The sequence below is a fragment of the Lactuca virosa genome, chromosome 7 (assembly GCF_052849685.1).
Source record: "Lactuca virosa cultivar CGN04683 chromosome 7, Lactuca_virosa_CGN04683_v6, whole genome shotgun sequence".
Lineage (NCBI taxonomy): Eukaryota > Viridiplantae > Streptophyta > Magnoliopsida > Asterales > Asteraceae > Lactuca > Lactuca virosa.
The window spans coordinates 122,149,650-122,151,957 of record NC_136432.1 but is presented as its reverse complement, the minus strand read 5'-3'; the positions used below and the strand labels follow the sequence as shown (position 1 = coordinate 122,151,957).

The following is a 2,308-nucleotide window of genomic DNA, read 5'->3' as shown; positions in this document are numbered from 1 at the left end:
GATTTTTAAAAAAAAAACTTTAATTTTTTTAGTTTTTTACCGTTTGTTTCTGTTAATAATATTTTCAGTTTCAATTTCATCTTTTTTAACGTGTGTAATTTTTTATGAACTTTGTAAACATCGTTTGCAATTCTTTCTTAATTTATTATTATTATTTTCTTTTTTATGTTTTTTAAATTTAGTTTTTTTCTAGAATAAAGTTGTTAGCTTCTTTTATATTTTTGTAACTTTTTTTTAAAAAGTTTTATATTTTTATTTTTTTACATGTTCTTTTTCGTATTCTTTCAATGTTTTAATACTAGAAGTATTTAAATTTCGGTGTTGAAAACTATTTTCAGTTTATAAAATTAGTTTATTTAAACTTCAGTTTACTGCACCAGTCTGCAGATGTTAAAAAACAAACATGCTTCTTATTATGAGATGTAGTCGTTTGTTCCATCTCTTCTGCTACAAAGGATTGTAGAGGTGGTCCGCAGACTTCACGAATTTTCGCTTCGAAAAAACAAACAGCACCTTAGTATGTTACATACAAGTGCTATGTATTATCGGAATTGATACATTTACGTAAATTTTATCAATCACGTACTTGAGTGAATGATTTTGGTTTATTGTTTTTTGAAAAACATACTGATTCGTTTTGTAATATTTCAAATTTCTGTAATTTTTATTTAAGCTTTAAAGTTTGTTACTTTTTAGAAGTTAGTTTATGGAGTTATTTTGATGAGTTGTCGATTAAAATGACTCTATCTGAAGCCCACTTATAACCCAAAATCATATTTTTATATTATATCAAAAGATAAACTAAAATCACCAAGATGAGTTTGAGATTCCCCTCTGGACCTGGCTTTCAGACACCTTCTCCGCACAACTCTTTGTAAACTAGAAAATAGATTTAGGGTGAAAATAACCTTATTGATTGTTATATTATTACAAGAAGATGTCAGGGTATATAAAGAGACAGGATCCCTAGACATAGGAAACCCTATGGGCCCATGGGCTAAAACTAGGCCAATGCATATGTACAATATTTACATTCCAGTACTCCCCCTCAAGGTAGATCATAAATGTTAAACATTCCCAGCTTATTACAAATTGCAGATATCCACGAACCAGGTAAAGCTTTGGTAAAGACATCAGCTAGTTGGCTTCCTGTTTGAACATGAGGAGTAGAGATGGTTCCATCTTCTAGCTTTTCACGAGTGAAATGACAGTCTACTTCGATATGTTTAGTCCTTTCGTGAAACACGAGATTGTTTTCAATATGGATAGTCACCTTATTATCACAATGCAAGTTCATTGGTTTTGATTGAGCAAACCTAATTTCACCTAACAAATTTTGTACCTATATAAGCTCACATGTAGTATGAGCCATAGCCCTATATTAAGATTTGGCACTAGATTGTGAAACGACATTTTGCTTTTTACTTTTCCACGAAAATGGGTTCCCTCTGACAAATACACAATAACTTGTGGTAGACCGTCTGTTTGTAGGATCTTCATTGTAATCAGCATCTGTGAACCCCTTAATGACATAATGACCATGATTTTGATATAGGATGGCATGACCAGGAGCACCCTTTAGGCACTTTAGAATATGAGTAATCGCATCCCAATGAGAAGTTCGAGGTGACGACATAAACTGACTTACAACACTCACTGGAAAAGCAATGTATGAACGTGTAATCGTCAGATAGTTAAGTTTTCCCTTAACTCTTCTATATTTCTCTGGTTTCTCAAGTGGATCTCCATCGTCTGCTTTCAATTTCATATTCGAAACCATTGGGGACTCACAAGGATTTGTTTCAATCATCCCAGAATCTCTAAGAATCTCCAAGCAATATTTCCGTTGAGACAAACAAATCCCTTTTTGAGTACGAGAGACCTCAATTCCCAAAAAATATTTTAAAGGACCTAGGTCCTTGGTTTGAAATCGAGATGCAAGGAAATCTTTCAGTTTCTTGATTCCAGTTCCATCACTCCTAATAATCACAATAGCATCAACTTACACCACTAGCTGAATGCATCCAGAAGAAGATGAAGCAAAGAACACAGAATGATCATAAGAGCTTCTTTGTAAGTGAAACTCTGTTACCACATCATTAAACCGTCCAAACCTGTAACGACGAGAATTTCCAAAACAATTTTTCATTTTCAATCATAATAAATTTCATAAGAACAATTTCAAAACCCATTGTATCACATATTAACTCAATAAACAACCCCAGAATCTCAAGTACATAAATCTTCATCAGTGTGTACAGATCATGCCAGCGCCTTCCCGCGATCTTCGCTAGTACCTGAAACACAT

At 33.0% G+C, this 2,308-nt stretch overlaps 1 protein-coding gene across 1 annotated transcript; it reads right to left on the bottom strand.

The window, feature by feature from the left end:
* Positions 1-1,048: 1,048 nt before the first annotated feature.
* LOC145127099 (putative mitochondrial protein AtMg00240) lies at positions 1,049-1,768 on the bottom strand. Its single transcript, XM_079062352.1, has 2 exons — positions 1,426-1,768; positions 1,049-1,326 (listed from the first exon to the last, which is right to left on the bottom strand). The coding sequence occupies exons 1-2, from the start codon at positions 1,766-1,768 to the stop codon at positions 1,049-1,051; spliced, it is 621 nt and encodes a 206-aa protein (XP_078918478.1).
* Between the last annotated feature and the right edge of the window lie 540 nt (positions 1,769-2,308).

Bases quoted from the DNA above. Each gene is read 5' to 3' on its own strand.
- LOC145127099 (XM_079062352.1), bottom strand. From the start codon at position 1,768: ATGAAATTGAAAGCAGACGATGGAGATCCACTTGAGAAACCAGAGAAA. The intron at 1,327-1,425 runs GTAAAAAGCAAA...AAAATTTGTTAG, and splicing joins GAACCCATTTTCGTGGAAAA to GTGAAATTAGGTTTGCTCAA.